At 48.5% G+C, this 19786-nt stretch overlaps 1 protein-coding gene across 1 annotated transcript in view; it reads right to left on the reverse strand.

Annotated features, from left to right (window-relative positions):
- The window catches only part of LOC144134475 (uncharacterized), a 377143-nt gene that overhangs the window by 354454 nt on the left and 2903 nt on the right, over window positions 1–19786 (reverse strand). Inside the window, exon 2 of the mRNA XM_077667385.1 lies at window positions 18367–19116. Within this exon, the coding sequence (XP_077523511.1) occupies window positions 18367–19102 (736 nt within the window). The 5' untranslated portion in view covers window positions 19103–19116. The remainder of the gene's footprint in view (window positions 1–18366; window positions 19117–19786) is intronic.

A 19786-nucleotide genomic window follows, 5' to 3' on the forward strand; every position in this document is an offset into this window, starting at 1 on the left:
AGAACCCCCCCCCCTCTCTCTCCTTTCCTGGCTGTTCTCTCTCACATTAACTGCGCCGACGCGCCTTCATGCAGGCGGTCGTCTGGCTGACCCACTTCCTGAAACCCTTCCATGCTCCTGCTAGAGCGATGGTGAAGCCGGTTTATATAACGAAACGCCACTTACGCGAAGGAGCGTGTCAGGCAGCGCCACCTGTACAGAACGCCTGGATACACTTGACACCGTGCGAAGCAGACAAATTGAAATAAAAAAAAAATGAACGATCATTAGGGCGATGCGGGCATACAAGGCGAGGCAGAAGAATTATAAGCCTCAACGGCATTAGCCGAGCGCCATTACATCTCCGGCGATACTGCGCCATTTCGTTTCCCCAAAAACCTATTATTAATATTATTATTATTATTTTTGTTATTATTATTATTATTATTATTATTATTATTATTATTATTATTATTATTATTATTATTATTATTATTATTATTATTATTATTATTATTATTATTATTATTATGCCATGGACTGGCTGGTACGTGGCTCTTGTGATTGATTGTCAAGGAAAAATCATTACCAAAGCACTTGCTCATCAAGTCCTCACACCTGGCACCAGGCAACCCCCGAGAGGCATGCATGCGATCCTTACGTAACACCACGCCCTTCGGTTCAGTGTGAACAAGGCAATCGTGGGGGATGCCAAAATGTGAGCGGTTCTCTGTTTGGCGACAGTGCGCTTTCTGGCAGTCGCCGAACGAATTGCGCGTTTGTTCCAGACCTCACTGACCACATCAGCTCTGAAAATCTCCACGGGACCCTTGTGTGGAAATCCAGTACGATTATTGGTCCCAAATTAGTGCGTGCCGCAACATTTTTTGGCGTTCGTGTGAAGGGCCTTGCATTACTCCCTGATACGAACAAGGAGGCGTTCTGTAACTAGCGCATGATTAAAAAATTACGCGATTGCTTAAAGCAACAGATGCGTACCGAAGCGTAAGAATTGTAGGATTGCCCAGGACAACGAATCGATAGACGAGAAACCGGTGCAATCAAGGAACATTTAGCCAATACGCGAGCGACACAAAAAGAAGACGAAGAGTACGAGAACTGACAATGTGCGTTGATCGTGTTCGTTCTCAGGTTCCCACAAAGATCGGCAGTCGATATATACTTGACACAAGACGTGTGGGCGTCGTGGGTTCGGTCTCCACTTTTGGAACATTATCTTTCACTTTGTTTAAATTAACCCGCGGTATAAATTGCTCGACAACACACACTTTCCCGACACGGTTGCAGATCTCAAGTTTTCACGTGCCTTTAGTTGGCGTTGTACGAGCGCGCTGATTTCCGCGGCTTAGTCTTCGCATCGCCTTTCTATCGAGTCTATCTTCGAACTTTAATAACCCTTTTGATCGCGCAGTATACGCTAGCCCAATGATATTATCTTCTGTCGTTTTGAGAACAAGGTGTAGTCATGGATCAGCAGGAACGGAACATAACCAGAAGGGAAGTATGCCACCACGCATACCCTCTCCAGGTTCTTTTTAATAATGATGGCAGCCATTTTGGTAACGCCTCTAGGTAGCCAGCCGTTACTTTGCGGACTAAATACTAGTAACAGGGCGTACTAATCTAGGAAGAACGATCTTTCTAGATCACATGATTCTATCCGGTGCCATTGCAGCCGCTAGGAAAGTAATTTCTGCTGTTAAGGTCACGTATTTCGGTTCTGCGTCGTCGGCGTAACACCGCGCCACGCTGATTGGGCAGCATGAAGTGACGTCACGTATGACGTCATTGCAATTCTCCACGCCGTTTGGGCTGCTTGCAGTGGCGTTACGCACGATGTCACTACAACGCACCGAGCTTCAGAGTTGCCCGAACACAGTTACGTCACGCGCACTCTGCCAGAGAAGAAGACAAATAACATCGAATAAGTTGTATATGATCATTGCCAATAGCAACTGTCTCTGTACCTCGCTTACACAGAGGCAACCGCCCTGTGAGTGTTTATGATCAAGGTGCGCACCAAAATATTCTCTTTAAATAGTCCTTAAACGATAGCTATACTTGTCGAAGCAAGAGCCGCCGCGGTGGCTCAGTGGTTATGACGGTCGGCTGCTGACCCGAAAGTCACGGGTTCGGTCCCGGCCGCGGCGGTCGCATTTCTATGGAGGCAAAATTCTAAGAGTCCCGTGTACTGTGCGATGTCAGTGCACGTTAAAGAACCACAGGTGGTAGAAATTTTCGGAGCCCTTCACTTCGGCGTCCCTCATAGCCTGAGTTCCTTTGGGACGTTAAACATTCACAAACCATGTCGAAGTAAGAAATCGTTGATCATTGTGCTTCCTTTGTGCAGTACCAGGATGGCGATGCAGAGGGCGCTGCATAACCTGCTCTCCGATTTTACCTCCATGTATGCAGCTCAAAATTAACTGTTCCCTGACACGGCCTCGGATGCGAATGCGTGTCGGAAAACTAATAAAAAAAAAATACGGAGGGCACTTCAGAGAACTTACGTGCTTTGAATGCGAAAGCATTATTTTTAATTTATAATTTTCCTTCCTTTTTGATGAGACACGTACTCGTTAGCATACAGTCTTAAGGCAATGCATACACTAGGTTCACCTTTATTCGCCAAGAAGCAACGCTGTTTTGTGTTTGGTCGCCTCGCAATCCGAAGTTCCTTCTTTTGAATTTCCCGCGCCTTGGGAATTTTTTTATCTTTGCTTATGACGTCGTTGGTTGTTTTCTGGAACACTTTTCCTAGAGTCCAACAACGACGCCGGGTTTCATTGCTAATGGGCTATTTATGTAAGGCTGTCGCCTTAAAATCAGTGACACGCGAGATACGTATAGCCATGAACTGAAACCATTCACCCAGGCTGTCGCCAGTCGCACTGAACGGTTTGTTCTAATCAAGACCGACAGAACTAGAGACCTGCACATTTGGCGGGGTCCTATGGGACTGCGTGCGCCAACTTTCGTTAACTTTTTGGCCGCTGAGAGCGCTCGGTTGACCTATTCGTACGTCATGATCATCATCATCGTCTGCTTGCGACAAATTATTTCTCTCCTCTCGCTGCCTCCCTTTGCATTTGTCCCGGATTATTATTTTTAAACCTAGTAATGAACGATGCAATTATGGCATTTCTTTAAATCCTAGCGGTGAATATTCTGTAAGCGCGCATGCATGCGTGAGACTTTCCGGCATCTTTGCTGAGGCAATGGATGAATGATGAATGCTGAAAACGTAGACAAATGACAAAACTATTGCATCCTCGAAGTAAAATAACCGACGCCATCTTGCTCAACAGGTTAATTGTAGCGCCACGCCGACCGTAGCTGCCATTCCCTAGCGGCGAAAGGCATGAACTAGAAGGTGCGCGCTGGAGCAGTGCCAAATGTGCAGGTCTCTAGTTCAGTAGGTCTTGGTTCTATTCATCCACGATACTCCAATTTTGTCGGGCCACATCGCTTCACTTAAGCCCCTGTAAACGTAAACAGAACCTGGACGAAAAAAAGAACAATGAAAATTGATTTTGAGGAGAGGAAATGCATAGTAACTGTCTCACTTCTCTGTGGATACTACAACACCGCCGCATACGAAGGGATGAAGGTGGGAGTGGAAGAAGGAAAGAAAGAAGGAAAGAAAATAAATAAATAAATAAATAAATAAATAAAGAAGGGGCGCCGTAGAGAAGGGCTCCGTAATGCTTTCGACCACCTGGGGTTTTTTGACGGGCACAGCACAGGTTTTCAAGCCCACCGCTTCTTGCGGCTCTCGCCGCAACATGCCTGTCATTCGGTGCCAAGAGACAGACGATCGTTTTTTGCTTCAAGCCGCAGTTGGGCTGACGGTGTGTATCGGCCAACAGCACGGTAGGAACGGCTCTGGCGTTACATGTCGGAAGGGGGGCGCCGGATAGCGGGGGTATGAATGCAGGCCGTAAAGAATACTGGGCGGGCGTTCCTAACATGTTCTGTGGAATGCACGTCATGCAAGAAAGAAAGAAAGGCGTGCCATCTGGCTTTGTGGGTAAAAAAAACATAAATGAGCCCGTAAAAGTAGGAAGGTAATGGAAACAAGGCAACAAATAGAGATAAAGAAGGAAGAGAGGAGACAGAAAGAAGGAAGGAGGTAAAAAGGGAAGGCGAGAAAGCATGAAAGAAAAGAAATAAAGAAAGGACGTGAAACAGAAGGAGCTGTTTATGTTGCCTCACTAGGAGGAGCGAGATCCGGGGCCAAGGTCGCCGATAGATTACGAAAGAATTCGCGCGGGACCGTTTTTATATCGTTCGCCGTACGCAGGCAGTGTTGCTGCGCGGGGCCTTTGTGAGTCGGCGATATAAAAAGTAACGGTCTCAACGTCGGGAAGCCAGCGGTGGTCCCTCGACGTTTGATCGAAGGTTAAAGGCGCACGTGTGGAAACACCTTCTTGCTCGATCCGGCGCCCCCCAGCCACATAACCCTTCGTCGTTTTGTTTTTGGCAAATAGAATCGCGAAAAGTAGAAATTAAAAACGCTAAGGCGCCCGTGTGCTGTGCGATGTCAGTGCACGTTAAAGATCCCCAGGTGGTCGAAATTATTCCGGAGCCCTCCACTACAGCACCTCTTTCTTCCTATCTTCTTTCACTCCCTCCTTTATCCCTTCCTTACGGCGCGGTTCAGGTGTCCAACGATATACGAGACAGATACTGCGCCATTTCCTTTCCCCAAAAACCAATTATTATTACTATTAAAAAAAATTAAGGGGACACTTAAACTCTGTCTGAAGGTCATGGCGCGATGGCGATAATGCGCCAATGCCCTTATATGCGGAATCGGTCATTCCGTATACTTTACACTCATAGATCCCTGGGAGTCGTCATACCATTCCTGGCGCAGTGGCGCAGGGGTTGAGCGATGCGGCGCGTCCCTGCGATGGTAGGTGCTGCCACCTGTGGGAGGTTTGTGCGACCCAGGTTGCTCTTCGAGAGCAACCTCTCGCGACCAATAATCAATTCAACTGCCACCTGTCACGGTGAGCAGTTTGCTCCCTAACCGGTGGGCAGGTTGTGATGACGTCACAAGGACACGTGACCTAGGCGTTGCACCTGCCATCTGGGTGGCCCATCTAGGTTACTTCTTTATGATTTTTCGCCCACGGTCAACGATGATAATAATAATTGGTTTTTTTGGGGAAAGGAAATGGTGCAGTATCTGTCTCGTATATCGTTGGACACCTGAACCGCGCCGCAAGGGAAGGGATTAGGAAGGGAGTGAAAGAAGAAAGGAAGAGAGAGGTGCCGTAGTGGAGGGCTCCGGAATAATTTCGACCACCTGGGGATCTGACTTTTCTGCTACACGGGCTCCTTAACGCTATCGCATCAAAATGGAAAAAGTATCAGCGCTGTAGCCGGGTACAGAGTCGAGCCATTCGGTACGCGGCGGCCAAGGCAACTAAACCCGCGCAAGAAGCTCCTTACATCCGAAAGCACGGGGCAACGCTGCAATTGTGAGAGTATACATCGCGTAGCGTAGCACAGAAAGTCCTTCAGGACTGCATCTATAGCTACCCCTGCAAAAAAGAAAATTACTGCTTTGCGCGCCGAAGAAAGGGACAGATTAAGGCGAAGGCCGCAGCCGACTGCACTAACAGAATGAAATGCGTAGGAGTTTCTACAGTACATCCGATTCGGCACATCCCTTGAGAGTCTCCCGACGTTTGTTTAATTGAAACAGCGTTAAGCGTATTCATGGTAACACAAACGCTTTCAATAATTCCTTTTTGCCAACTGTTATATCCGAGCGGAATGTACTCCCTGGCGGTATTGTCAATGAAACCAACTCAGTAAAACTTAGAAAAACTTATTATTCTAACTAATCTCTTCTTCTGCCAACGAGACAGATGGCTTGCTTATGCAGATATGGCCCCTCTGCTTGATGTAAAAGCTTCGATGATGATAAGCAAGCCATCTTTCTCGTTGGCAGAAGAGATTAGAATTCTTAGTGCTTCATTATCAGCGATATAATCATTGTTTGGTCGTTTTGGCACGTGCGCTTTTGTTATGTCACCACTTGTATATACCAACGCTTGTATTTGTACAGCTTTTATCTTTGCCTGCTCGTGTGGTTATTAAGGGATTTTTTTCCATGAATAAACTTAGTTGGAAGTTGGCGCTAGTCCTGTCTCGTGTGTGTGTGCTGTCTCCGTCTTTTAGGGCCTGTTCGCTTTTTGCGTAAACCATGTCATGCTACAACCAACTAGCTCAAATCAAAGTCTTGCTCCAAAGAGTTTTTGCTCATAACGCCGAACACGACGACAACAACAACGACGACGGCAGCCTTAACGCTATCGCGTTAAAACCAGTGGGACTTGTGCCTAACATTCAAAATCCCCGCTGAAATTCTGCCTCTTCAGCGCCATGCTACTCACGGTGATAGCAGCGCAAATAAAAAGCTTTGCATTGTCACTTCGCGTATCTTTCACCCTCTTTACTCAGGATGATTGTTAGGTTCCTTACTTGTTTTTAATCGTTTTCTTGACATGGATTGCCTGGGGACATACTGACTGAGTACTCTGTCGAGGTTTATCGGCCCTTCTGCAACGTAAAAGTTTGATCAATGTGATCTAGATTTTATCAGATATTGTGTGAATTACAGTGATGGTTACGCGCCTAGGTTCATCCTTTATACAGTGTTTGTCTTTCGGTCTCGAATAAACAGTTGGAAGTATGCGCCTGTGCTGTCGTATTTGTTCCTTGTTCTCCTGTCGTGTCTCATTCGCGCAGTACTAACCTTTTTTTTTCTAAAAATCGTTTGTTCAGATTTTCTAGAATTGAATTTATGTCCTACTATCTCATAAGGTCATAAGGCAATGGCATTATTGAACTTTGGTCACTCTAGAGAATATCGTCGCTAATCAGAATTGAAGAAATTGACCGGACGATCATGAAACAGGATGGGAGAGAGTTGCGCTAACAAATGGTTTTACCTTGAAGATTATTTTGATGCTTGCACTCTAATGGAGGTTTTTATTCTAAGCTGGGACTTCACAGACGAGACAGAATTTTTCTGGAAGGCGGAGGTGCATAGGTGGGGAGTTGGTGGCGCCTCCGAAGAGTGGAGGTATGGTGGAGAGGTTGGTCGAGGGCGGCGGTGGTTGTGAGGGGTGGTCAGACCCCTAGCTAGAGAGGTTGGTAGTGAGAAAGTGGCTGGTTGCATGCAGCCACCCGCATCGGTACCGCATAAATTACAGTGGTTAATGAAATTTTCGGATTTCTTTCTGATAGATATCGCTGTTTTTAAATTATTTTTGCCTCTTTAAGCTTAAAATTTGCAGTGTCATTCCAATTTATCTTTTCTCCTGGACACGTGGTTCCCTTAAGGATAGCTCCTGATATGATGATGCGCATAAAGAATCGAATCTGTGAGGCCAGCTTTCTGTACAGGCTGCTGCTTGCGAATACAGAGCATAGGCATACAAAAATTCACGGGGACACCTTTTCCATTATGAGTTAGACATGGGATAGCACTGGTATCTGTTGAAGTCTTTACCAGAAGTGAGGTCACTTCCTTCTAGATAATAGGAATGCTCCTTCTGGTGACCTCACTTCTCTCCAGCCAATGCGGATGCTCCAGTTCGTGACATTCCTCCAACCAATGTGTATGGTCCAGTTTGTGACGCCACTTCCCTCCAGCTAATGTGGACGCTCCAGTTTGTGACACCAATTTCCTCCAGCTAATGTGGATGCTCCAGTTTGTGACACCACTTTCCTCCAGCTAATGTGGATGCTCCAGTTTGTGACGCCACTTCCCTCCAGCTAATGTGGATCTCCAGTTTGTGACGTTACTTCCCTCCAGCTAATGTGGATGCTCCAGCTTGTGACGCCACTTCCCTCCAGTTAATGTGGACGCTCCAGTTCGTGACACCACTTTCCTCCAACCAATGTGGATGCGCCAGTTTGTGACGCCACTTCCCTCCAGCTAATGTGGATGCTCCAGTTTGTGACGCCACTTTCCTCCAGCCAATGTGGATGCTCTGGTCCGGTGACGTTACTTTCCTCGTGCCGGTGGACGCATTCTATAACCGACGATGCATCATTAACAGTAGCACGCAATTAAGCTAGACGAAAACTGCGCGACACAAGGACGAATAGAAGGCGACTACAGAGTCGAGCTTCCACGCGAATTTTGAGTGCACCGTTAAGAACGGCATCTTCACTGCCACGCAGTGGCATGCATATACATACACGCTCCCAACGCGGAGGCGCGGGCCGTTGGTTTCAGCGCTGTAACGGGCAGGGAAGGGAGGATAGATACACTTTCTTTTTCTGCCTTGTTCCCCACTGACACGCATTTCACCCGCAACGCTCTGTTCCTGGCTCCCGAGTCTCGCGTGATTTACGGCCGCCGAACGCAAACGTGGCGCTTTCTCTCTCCCTCTCCTCTCAGGGAACGGATACGGAAACAGCGCCTGCGGAGAGAGAGAGAGAGAGAGAGAGCACTCGCGGAATGCCGTGCGGACGGATGAGCTGGCGAGTGGGGCTTCGAGCGGAGGATACAACCGGCGCCCTTGGGAAGATGCTGCGAAAAATGGGCGACGAGGGAAGGCGTAGAGGACGGCGGCCGACAGGAGGAAAAAAGAGAAAGGAGAGAAGAAAAGAAACAAGGAAGGAAAGAAGGAAGAAGAACGAAAGAATGCGAAAAAGAGAGAAGTAGATAGAATAATAATAATAATAATAATAATAATAATAATAATAATAATAATAATAATAATAATAATAATAATAATAATTGGTTTTGGAGGGAAACGAAATGGCGTAGTATCTGTCTCATATGGACACCTGAACCGCGCCGTAAGGAAAGGGATAAAGGAGGAAGTGAAAGAAGAAAGGAAGAAAGAAGTACCGTAGTGGAGGGCTCCGGACAATTACCTTTCTGCAAGATGCTGCTGAGAGTTCTGTATTCTCGGTGTGCACTACTGCTCCTGCCAGACAGCCGTCTCCTTGGTGGACGGAGGAGTGTGAGAAAGCTTATCGTCGTAGAAAAGCAGCCTGGAAAAGCCTTTCCTATAATCAGAGCCCAGCTAATTGGATAAATTATAAGTTCTTCTCTGCATGTTTCAAAAGAACTGTTAAAAAGGCAAAGGAGGATTATAATCAAAATTTAAACACGTATCTCTTGATTCAAAATTTAAACACGTATCTTGATTCAGTCTTCTGACGTTTCCTTCCCCGCGCAAATGCTTCATTGGCATTCTACCCTATACCTTGGCCAATCCCCCCACGTGGGTATGTGCCATATTACTTGAGGAGAAGAAGAAGAAGAAGAAGAGGGCTCCGGAATAATTTCGACCACCTGGGGATCTTTAACGTGCACTGACATCGCACAGCACACGGGCGCCTTAGCATTTTTAATAATAATAATAATTGGTTTTTGGGGAAAGGAAATGGCGCAGTATCTGTCTCATATATCGTTGGACACCTGAACCGCGCCGTAAGGGAAGGGATGAAGGAGGGAGTGAAAGAAGAAAGAGAAATAGGTCCGTAGTGGAGGGCTCCGGCATAATTTCGACCACCTGGGGATCTTTAACGTGCACTGACATCGCACAGCACACGGGCGCCTTAGCGTTTTTCCTCCATAAAAACGCAGCCGCCGCGGTCGGGTTCGAACCCGGGAACTCCGGATCAGTAGTCGAGCGCCCTAACCACTGAGCCACCGCGGCGGGTTTAGCGTTTTTCCTCCATATTGAAAACGCAGCCGCCGCGGTCGGGTTAAGTAGATAGAAGAAGAAATAAAAAAAAAACATGACGGCAAGACGGAAAGTTCACGAAGCTGTGGATGCTCAAGCAAAACTCTCGCTTGGGCTAGTTGGTTGATGCTTGAAGATGTATTGAAAATGGTGCGACGAACGAGGTCAGAAGCAGAAAGTAGTGGTCCTGTCTTTTGTGCTCTACTTCAAAGGCGAAAGCCCTCCTTGCTTCATCAGCGTGCGCAAGACCTGTCCGCAGGAAACGTGTACAAGAAGTGTCCGCTTCACCTGTCAATCAAACCAAATGTCATTCAAAGGTCATCAATAAAGGGCGTAATCAACTGATCATTAATTAATGTCAGGTAATCACTACGATATCATAATTATAATTCATGCATGAATTAACGATAATTACGTGAGAATACTTAATAATGATCAGTCATTTAAGTAAAGTAGTATCAGGAGCGTTCTAGAGAGCTCAACTGGACGACACAAAGGCTTTCGCCTTGATGCACGTGGGGTGACTTAAGTGCTCCCCTGAATTTTTGTCCTCGTTCGCGGAATCGTTTTCATTACATCTGTTGGCGTGTATGCTGAGACCCAATATCAGCTAATTTCAGCTTACAGTGTATGGCCCGGTTGTCGCACACATATTTCGCTGCATATACAGCTACTGCTGTAGGGACACCGGGGTCTACACCATCCAACTTTTTTCACAGTAATAATCGATTATGGGACTTTTCCTGAGCACGTGTGTCGATGCTCGTCCGACAGCAAAATACGCATTTGTTACTGAGAAAACTGCGTCTAAAACATCTCCTGCCATTCCTTAAAAGCTTGAGCCGTCTGCACCAAAATGAACTCCGTGATCGACGTTGGAAATCAATGGCGGCTTTGATTAGCCTCTGGGATCCGCGTCAAAGACTATGCCGAAGCACTGCAGTTTGGCAGCGAAATCGGCCGATGAGGGCGACACCAGCATTTCAGTTTGTTTGTTTTTGTGCTTTTTTCTAGCTTATCAGAGGCCCGTTCTCAGTGAAAGCAGCGTCTTTGTTTTCAGAATACGGTAATATATCGATACAGGCCAATCACAATTGGTCATCAGTGTCCCTATAATATTTGCCAACAAGTAGAAGAAAAACTGCCTAGATCGCGGAGGTCGTCATAAGAGAGCCTGTGTCCACGGTCCTTGCTGTGCAGTTTTCAAAAGTCTTCGTACCCCAAAATTGTCGACAAAAACATTTTTGAGCGGGAAACCGTTTATGAACGCAATTTTTTCATATAATGTAAGATTTCACTATGACGATCAATGTATCCGCAGATCACCCGATGGCAGTCTTGTATTTTTTTTTGTCGATTCACGTTTTTGCTATCGTCAAAAACGTTTCCCACTGTTTTTGTATGGCAGTCTTAAAAGTTCAATGCGATCGATGGAAACACTATAAAATAAAGATTTGCTACATATCAGAATAATGTACCGTTACCTCCAATATTTTTATAACAGTGTCTTACAATTTTCAAAATTTTCGCCCGAGAATGCTGGATATGGGTCTAGTAGCAGCATTTAATTAAAAATCTAAGTACAGTTGTACTTCGTTGTAACGAAGATGAAGGGGCCCGGCGATTGCTTCGTTATAGCCGTAGTTTCGTTATAGCCCATCTTGACCGAGCTTCCGAGGGGAATCGAGGGGAATATTCCGAGGGGAATATTTCGCTATAAACCGTTTCGTTATAACGAGATTCGACTGTACTGATTATCTGTTTGGCTAAAACTACCTGGTCTGCTAAATCTGTGGCTAGAACAGACAGGCAGGTATGAAGGCGGGGGGGGGGGGGGGGGCAGCGTTATACAGGCTAATCCCTAGAAGAATTTCAGTACACTGCACGAGTTTAATATCGCATTATGCCCAACGCCCCTACTAAGGCGTCACTGGAAGCCCGGTCATTTCACCGATTTACAGAAAAACGCGTGACGTCTGCATATCTTTCTGGCTAGCCAGTGTCGCTCCACAGCGTTCCACTGGAAGAAGACGTGCAAAGGAACCGTGTCGTCGAACGGCTGCATTGCAAAAGAAGCGGAGAAAGCGCTTAAAAGTCACCCGTCGAGGATGTCCGGGCCTAAACCGAGCCAGCAGTTTTAGCGCAGGAGCTCTCTCGGGAGTTCCTAATGGCGGCTTTCCTCCGGTGACGTCAGGCCTTCAGTGTTGACAGGGAAGCGAAAGCACTGAGGGAGGCGCTTCCTAAATTATCGTCTCGGGCGGACGCCGTCGTCTGCCCGGCAGCGGAAGACGCGGTCTCCCACTCATTCTCTGCCCCGCCGCGGTCGACTGGCACCGATTTTTCACCTCCGGCTTAAGTGGCGTAAGCCTTTTCTGTTGGGATAGGGTGCTTAAGATACGGTGATTGGGGTATGAATGGGGGGGGGGGGGGGGGGGAATCGGGTGCTTTTTGAGGCGAAAGCTTGCTACGCTAGGTTTTCAAGAGGGAAGCGTCAGTTCAGTCACGTTACAGGTGTCACGTGGTGTACGTGGCAGGTCATGTGACCTACTGACGTCATCACAATATGCCCACCGTGGCAGGTGACCACTGCCCCATCGGGCATTTCATCGACGCTTTACAGACAAATCCGTTCGGCAGTGTGTGTGGCGTTAGTGAACGTAGCCATGCAAAGGAAGCTTTCGCTTCTCGCTAGGGTTAACCAAATTTTAAACCACAGCTTTTTATTTTTTTTACTGGGATAAGGTGGCGGTGGACGGTACAGGACAGGATGGATTGGGGATCAACTCAAGGGGTCTTTGTACGGCCGGAAAAATGACCTTTATAGGTGATGACACCCATGACCAAACCTTCTGACCCCTTGCCGTTCCTTCTGGACTTTGTTCCAGAAAGCTAAAAGATCAGGAGTTCGGTGCTTAACATAAAAACGTCACTGGCGACACCTGGTGTACGGGATCATCGCCACTGCGCATGCGCAGAGGCGGGATAGGGGCAAGAAAGAGTCACGGACAAGGCCCGCAAGTCGCAAAACTCGCGACCAACTCTTCCCGCAGCATAGGTCAGCAAACAAGCATCTAGTTCTGTTTCCCCTGGGTGTAACGAGTCGTATGCTGTATTTTACCCTTGGTTTCTTTTTTTTTTTTCTTCGTTAATGGATGTAAAGATTTAGTGCGCTACGGTCATGATCACCTATTCATAAGAGCGATGTGGCGGGCTAGTTGATGTTGCATCTTTGTAAGTGCAGCGCAGGTAACAGGACACACGTCTCCTTCTTAGTGCATCTTGTTACGTGCGCTGCTCCTACGGAGACACCTATTCATCATTCGGCAACGCGCGATATACTCCGCTGTATACCGACTGAGGCGTATAATCAATGCCTCGACCGGAAACACTGAGCGCCTTACTGCACAACAGTTTCGCAAGCTGACGTTATCCGCGAGCTCACGTCCACGCCTCCACACTGCAGAGCTGCACGCGTCACCGATGGAGCGCCTCGCCGAAGGAAATGCGCGAGACGCCGCTCTCCACTGCAGCGCGAGCTACGCAAGCGTCGCCGCCTCCGACTCGACAACAGCGTGGCGTGGTGTAAGAGCGATCCCTCAACGCCGGTGGCGACCCGTACTGCAGCATCAGTCTCAAAAGAAGACCCTCCCTCCCTGCAGCACGGCTCCCGCCGTCTCTGCACCGGGTGCCACAGTGGCGAGAGGGTGAGGTGGGGGAGAGGGGCTGGTCTAAGTATAGCAGGGCCTGCAAGCCGGACGCAGGGCCCAATGCGTCCCCCGGAATAGCCAGCCGCCCAGCTCGCGCGAGAGACACCGGCCGTCTTCTAGGCTCCAGGCAGCCCGGAGCTCGAAGAAAAGAGAGAAAGGGGTGTAAGAGGAGGAGGAGGGAGGGAGGGAGGGAGGGCACCGTGGAATGCTCCGAAGCTGACGCCGCGTGGTCGCCGACGCCTCGGCGACCGTCCGCGTCGCGCCCGGCGTTCTCCCTATGCATATCGAGTGACCAGCGGCTCGCGATCGTGCCAACTGCGGGTATACGTGGCTGTTTTAGCTTACTTTAGGCCCAGGGGAAGGGGGGGGGGGAGGGGTGGACTACTTCCTCCTGAAAGTGTCGCCAAGAAAAATGTCCGCACGAAAACGAAAGAAAGAGGTGATGATGATTTCGCGTGACGATGAATGCAGGGACGGAGATGTATACAGCCCAACCTTTCATTACTGACTGCACCAGTTATCGACGATTCGTGGAGTTCTGATGACTTCGATCTGGTTCTCGAAATTGACAATCTTACACATTAGCACTGCATGTTTTAATCAACTGACGTTAGACACAGCGGTAAACAAAAACGGCCCCGATACATGACGTCACAAAGGTTTGAAATCATTGCAATGAAGTTAAGGTTTGGTCAGTATAAGCGGCTTTGTGATAAATATTCTGTTGATATATATGGCTGAAGTGGCAACGTATAATGAATAGACCGCTGATGATTTCGAAACAAGAAAAAGAAAGCGGCAACATACAATGGCACACTTCTCTGCAAGGAGCATTTCAGGTGTTCTCTGCTTACTCGCCCTCGAGCGAAACACGCAAAAATTAGAAAATTTCGATATATTAAAAGCGAACCCCTGCTGACCTCTGGTGCAGGGTTGATATTAAGCGATATTCTGGCACGGGCCCAGGCCTGGCAGCCACATGCGATGACGCGCACTCCATGGTGGCCACGAAAGACGCCCAATATAAATTTCAAGGCTCTTCTATTTACGAGGTTGAGGTCTGTAAATCCCGGAGCGCTTTCGTCGTAAACACTATAAGACGAGCTGTGTTTCGAAGCATCTGTTAAACTTGCCTCAAAGCATCAGTTAATCACCGCCTAATCATCGCCATCATCCGGTTTTTCCGTTATCCTGATGATGGTCTTTATTTATGCGTGTGTAATCACCTTGTCTGTGTTACTGCTCGTTTGGCTACAGTCACAGTGTCATGAGCAATTACCCTATTAATAACAAATGATGGTATACAAATATCAGAGCGTTCGCGGGGAAAGAGCATCCTACTGACTATGCGGCGAGGCAAGTCGGACACAACTCAAGAAAGCGGCGGCAAATGCCCGGCAAAGGAGGTCTTCCAGCCAATGGCGTTGACCGATTCTCATGATGTCATGGTTAATTCCTCGTACCTTCTAGCCTGACATCTCAGGAGGTGGCAAAAGAAAGGGGATTAACCACAGTTTAATCGGATTATCCGCGGCATCACGAAAATCCGTTGGCCGCATTGGCTGGCGGGCTTTGTTCGAGGGGCATATGCCGCTTCGCTCTTGAGTTGTACCTGGCTATAGTATACATGACATTTGACGTCACCCCTTGCTCAGCAGGGTATCAAGCATGTGCGCCCTCCTTACGACTAAAGAAAGAAGAAAGCCAGGGATGTTAATGAGACGAAACCACGCGGTTGTGATTCATAATCTGTAAAGCCTCCAAAGACGTGTAGATGATTCACATAGGATTCCTTGCACGTGAGGTACAGACGTGCCCGCTTTTGGAGCAATTAAGAAGACGTGAGCTCACTCTCCAATGACTCGGGGGCTCAGATACATACAGCAACAAACACCCCGCCAGAGTTCTTCTTTACACTTCCCTCAAAAATGGTTACAACGTTACTGACTTTCTTACTTCAAACATCAGAAATTACCGACGGCCTGCTTCTGTCGCCCACAGCTGCTCACCGGCTTGACGGCAACTACAGGCCGAACGGATGACCCTTCCATATTTTCGCTCGAACAGATAACACCTCAAACAGACAAAGTGTACAAGAGTACTGGAGGACGAGCCAGAGTAAAATGCAGGGCCATTTGCAAGATGTCACTTAACCTCGTGCGGCAAAATGAACTTTCTGCAGGAATTCTAAGTTTTCTGACTCAACGCAAGTATTTGCGAACGATTGATTAAGCTGTGGGCGCCGCTGAAGCAGGTCAACCTCACGTTCATTTACGTCTCATAAAAAATGAAATTAATTCGAAAACAGAGCAAATTCGGCTTGAGGCTCTTCAGCGTCCTGGTATACGGCTAGATAATCAAATCCCTTGATTTGAAGAAAATAGCGCCAGAGCATGCAAGCCACGAAAAGACAAGGACGAGTGGTTTGCATGCTCTGGCGCTATTTTCTTCAAATCAAGTATGCACCAACTCGCCCAAAAAGAAGTGTTAATCAAATCCCTATAAGAACTTTTTCGCTGTCACACAATAACGTGGTCGCCGTTCTCATACCGCGGATGAAAGCTCGCTAAGACGGTCAGAACCAAGTCGCTTTCGGATTCTTGAGGTATACCTCGGAGCTAATCGCTGTCGTTGCATAAATGCAACAGGCGACGCCGAGGAACAGATGAGGTAAAGGAAATAGGCGCGGGTTTTTCAAAGATAAGCGATAAAGATAAGACATTGCGCCATCGTTATGTTCTGCAAACGCTCAGTTCTTCCTGCAAAGAGGGATGTCCTATATCAGGTTTCACACGGTGCCTGTAGGAAAGCCCTGGACGGCTTAAGTGGAGAAACAAGAGATAATGCTATCTGCAGAACCCACTGAGCTGCTCTATAGTAGTTGCCCGCTGGAAGTAAGACTTAAAAAGTACGCATGTATAGTGTTGTTTCTTTTATTCAATGGTGTGCGACACTTTAAGTTTAGAAAGGAGATGTGGATTTACGAGAATGCTAGAAGGAATGCAGACTAGCTTTGTAAGAAACCCACAAAATGTTTATATACACACTAAACAATTTCTCACCCATAGGGTGCAAATCAGCTGTCCCCAGACGAACACCCTTTTGGGTGCTAAAAAGGGTGCAGAGATCAGCATCCTTCAGGGAGGGTGCACAGCATGAAAGCTTAGAGGGCGCGCATCAATCCAAATCTTTTGCTTCGTGGGTGAATCAATGTGGAACACCCTTCCAACATGCATTCGTAGTGGTGTTACGGAAAAATAGTACCCTTTAATGAGGGTGCAACCACTACATTCTCTAAAGTACCATTAAGTGCACCCTTCCTTAAGGGTGCTGATCTCTGCACCCTTTTTTAGCACCCAACAATTGGAAATGGGTGCTCGTCTGGGGACACCTGATTTACACCCTTAAGGGTGAGAATTTGTTTAGTGTGTATAGTTGTCCTCAGAGTTGCAGTCGATTGTTTGACATACTTCGCATGTTTTTGTCTTAAATGTTGCATGTCATCAAATGTAATAATTCCAGAGGGCCGAGGTGGTACCCGTTGTAATCCGTTTAACCAAATGACATGCGTTAGGACTTCGTAGCGACGTCTTATACTGGTACTGAGTGAGATTCGGCTATGGAATAATTCACTATCATCAGCCCCTGTTCAGCTTGTAAAAGTGCTGCGTTTGGGAACAACAGAAGCGACTCAAGACGAAACCGTGCTCGAAGACAGTTCCTGGTTTATGCACAGAAAGCAGCAACAAAGCAAAAAAAGACATCACTCGCAACCTTTGAGCGTGTAATTATGTTGCTCTGCCTGTGTCCGCTTAAGTTGCCATTCGGCGACGAAAACGCAAAGGGTGAAGATGCACCAGTCATATATTATACGGCACAGTAGAAGGAGCGACTGTTTACGGGCTCTGTGCCAAATTCACTCCCGGCAATCTGGCGGTGTCTTATCGCCGCCTCGAAGATAAGGGTAGCTTCCGCTTGTAAACAGAGTCCTAGTAAAAACCGGACAGCGCTGTGTTTCACCTTTGGGGGCGTTAGACTAATTGGACCCAAAGAAATAGTCCTCATTGTTAAAGCCATGTACCCAAAAGGTTGTCTTGCTTGTCTGTGTAAAGCTGTTTAGAGTATCAGGTCAAGTAGACCGTCCCTGTGTATTCCAGTTACAGAGACACGGTTACCATCCGAGGATTCTTGAATCGCATACTATTTTTTTTTTTGCACAGAACTTCGCTTACTTGTGTAATAGGCACTGAACATCGGGCCGGTGCAGAGATGGCGAATTCGTCTTGGGTAAGTATGAAAGAAAATGCTTCGTTTACGTTTAAGAACCAAAGCTGTTCACTATATAGTGCTGCACCAAAACCAAAATAGTTTTCTAAAATACCTCAGCGAAGAGAAGAGCCCATCAGAAACCCTTGACAAAAGATGATCGCACGGGAGCACTCAAAATAATCCTTACGTCCACAACTATTTAAATTATTTCTCTCATCCTGACCACGCTATACCTGGGTGAGCCGGATGTCCACCTTTAAACAATATCATCTTTTCAGTCTCTCCCAAAAGAAACGTCGTCAGCAACGCGTAGGTTCGAACGGGAAGACACCTCAAATTTCGAATGTCTCCCATGACATTTCTAGACGGTAATTGAAGACCTGCGCGTTTCATGCGAGGTCACCGACATTGCATGTGGTGATCTGAGAACAGATCGTACTTCGGATCTCCTTTATCCTTCTCAAAACACGAGCAATTGTAACATGAGTCTAGCACCCTTCCTTTTGCTTTCCAAAGTTCAGAACGAGGAGGTGCGTCAGCCTCCTGGTCGACTTAAGCAAGACATGAGCGCGGCACATGCCTGCAATGGCCCTGCTCCTACCACTCGCCACGGCACCGGCAGCCCTGACGGACAAGAAGAAGACATGCAACGGAGCACTCACTCTGCAGCTGCTGTATGGCGAGCCGGTACTCGAGTTCCTTCTCGTCCACGTAATCCTGCGACTGCTGGGCGATCTGCTGGGCCAGGCTGGGTCCCCCCGGCTCCACGTACTCGCAGATCGGCTCCTCGGACCACACGCGCTGGCCCGATGGCTGGGGCACCACGTCCAGCGGAACGCGACGCGGACTCGGCGCACCACTCGCGGTCGGTATCGAGGTCGGGGTCGTCGTTATCATCATCGTCGGTTGCTGCTGCTGCTGCACCGTCACCTGGACTAGCGGCGAGTGCTGCTGCTGCTGCGGCAGGTGAGCCTGGGAGCGAGGCGAAGCCTGCGCAGGCGTCGTCGAGTACCACTGCGGCTGAGGCTCGTACTGGGCTTGAGGAGGCCTGTAGGGCTTGGGCGACGGCGAAGGCTGCGGCCTGTACGGCTCTTGGCTGGGGAACGACGGGACAGCCTGGAACTGCACGTGCTTCTTCTGGAACTGGGGCGACAGCTGCTGCGGCGGGGCCCGAGTCACTGCGCCAGGAGGCTTCCAGACGTCAGCCTTGGCTTCAACAATGCGGACGCCAGCGGGAGACGGAGGCTGGCGCGGGGATGGCGTCGAAGGAGGCACCGGTGCACCTCCCCCGGCTCGGGCCGCGGCGAGCTGCTCCCGCAGACGCCTCTGCTGTTGCTGCTCCAGCTCCCTCTGCTGCTGGTGCAGTTCCTTCTGCTGTTGCTGCCAGGAAGAGGCCATCTCCTCGCGACCGTCTGCGGTAGGGGGGTCAACCACAGATTGTTGTTGTTGCGGCGGCCGCTGCTGCAGCTGCGGCGACGACGACGAGTCGGCAGGCGTCTCGGCCCCGCGCCTCTGTTCGCCGGGCGAGTCGTCAACGCGACCGGCGCGCCCTAGGCGATTCCCCATCCCGGACCTGGACACACCGCGTTAGGGCAGCGTCCATATAGAGCCTACAAGACTGCCTGCTGGGCCGTCGCCGCCGCATGCGGTACGAAGCATGCAGAACGGGACTCGGTTGCTGCTACGCCGTCTGCTAGCGGAAGCGATCGGTTGTTATGGCTGGGCCTCTTGAGTTTTTTTTAGCAGTCGCTATCTTCTGGAAAGCGCCAACGACACAGGCGACGACTGGCGTGGATGCGTTACGGTCAGGGAATGGCTGATCGGTTGCAAGGCTAGCTTGGAAGCGTCTACGACACAGATGGTAAGAGCGGAGGTATTACAGGTAGCGAGCAGTTTGCCGTTCGCGGGACCAGCGTTCTAGAAAGCGACTATGACATGAAAGACAAGCACGGACGTTCCCTGTGTTGCAAACAACCCTCGTTCCTAAATATCTAAATAAAAACGGTAATCCTACGGCAAGATCTGACAAAACAACTACCACAGCATGCCGGTATTTCTCGGGCAGGAAGGCCATGCGTCCTG

Source organism: Amblyomma americanum, chromosome 5, assembly GCF_052857255.1.
Source record: "Amblyomma americanum isolate KBUSLIRL-KWMA chromosome 5, ASM5285725v1, whole genome shotgun sequence".
Classification (NCBI taxonomy): domain Eukaryota; kingdom Metazoa; phylum Arthropoda; class Arachnida; order Ixodida; family Ixodidae; genus Amblyomma; species Amblyomma americanum.